This window comes from Nicotiana sylvestris, chromosome 2 (genome assembly GCF_000393655.2).
Source record: "Nicotiana sylvestris chromosome 2, ASM39365v2, whole genome shotgun sequence".
NCBI lineage: Eukaryota > Viridiplantae > Streptophyta > Magnoliopsida > Solanales > Solanaceae > Nicotiana > Nicotiana sylvestris.
Genome location: NC_091058.1, coordinates 155,899,960 through 155,901,206, shown reverse-complemented (window position 1 = coordinate 155,901,206; position 1,247 = coordinate 155,899,960). Strand labels below are relative to the sequence as shown.

General features: G+C 30.6%; 1 protein-coding gene across 1 annotated transcript; it reads right to left on the bottom strand.

Moving 5' to 3' along the window:
- Window positions 1–435: 435 nt before the first annotated feature.
- On the bottom strand, window positions 436–804 carry LOC104238866 (cysteine proteinase inhibitor 4-like). The gene has a single exon (XM_009793358.2). It carries the CDS (start codon window positions 802–804, stop codon window positions 436–438), a length of 369 nt encoding a protein of 122 aa, XP_009791660.1.
- Between the last annotated feature and the right edge of the window lie 443 nt (window positions 805–1,247).

The following is a 1,247-nucleotide window of genomic DNA, read 5'->3' as shown; positions in this document are numbered from 1 at the left end:
GTTTTTTTAAATTATTTCTTCCGTAATTGTTGTTTATATTCCGCATTGTTAGGCTTTCCTAGTCGTAGAGACTAAGTGCCATCACGATGGTTCACGGAGGACGATCTGGGGTCGTGACATAGTTCAAGATTCGTAGAACAAGGAGTTCTGCTCAATTTCCCCAATATAAAGGATGGATTAGTAAATCAAAAAATAACACGTGATATATATTTTGAGACAAAAGACAATTGGAACATTTAGAGTTTAATTTTGTAAAATATCAATGTGATTAATACAAGTTATCCAAAATTAAAAAATTATCATCCATTTGTTAATATGGCCAAACGAATCAATAGAATAGGATAAAGTATTTAATTGAAATGGTTTATTTCATACAAATACTTTGAAGATAATCGTTTCTAGATGATCATACACTTAAACTATAAGAAAAGATAATCATTCAAAGGAAATAAGTTCTTTAACATTGTCTGGATGCACTAAAACAGCCACAAGACGGGTTGTGATAACATTTGATTCACTAGTACTGATTTCGAGTTGATAAACAGTTCCGTCAGGAATTACATCAGTTCCTCCTGCCATCACTCTTACAAGTTGAAAGTTGCTTTTAGACTCCTTGTTGTGCTCATTCACAGCAAATGTTGCGATTCCCACAACTGTAGGGTCATTTGGATTTTTTATGGGCTTCTCACTATCAAGAAAATTATGTCTCAAGCCACTCCTTGCGGAGGAAACATGAAGGAAAGAAGAAGCAACAACAATGACTAAGAGACATGAGAGGAGGAGAAAGTTAAATTGTTGGGCCATTTTTCTTTCACCTAGAATTGTTAGAGGAGTGATTAACATCAAGTGATGTTGGACTTATTTATAGGAGAAAGTATCGTGAAATTAGTTTAGCCAGGTGAATTAGATATGAATAAATTATTATTTTAACGTTATAATTAGACTATTTTGGTATAATATTTATATTTAATAACTATCTTTGGAATTGAGAAAGAAATAGGATTTTAGAGAATACAGATTAAGAAAATAATTATATGTTTTACTGTTTAAAGGAACTACTATGTGATTCTAATAAATGTTTTACTATTTCATATACATTTGAAATAATTATCCTCCATCCAAAATTACACTAACTTTAAGATTATTTCATTGCATATTAAGAAAACTCTTAAACTTCCTGCAATATGTTAACAGTAATACTATATACTTACATAATATAAACCGGAATTCGCCAAAATACTAACTTT

What these genes read in the sequence shown, in the direction of transcription:
- LOC104238866 (XM_009793358.2), bottom strand. Translation starts at nt 804, where the DNA reads ATGGCCCAACAATTTAACTTTCTCCTCCTCTCATGTCTCTTAGTCATT.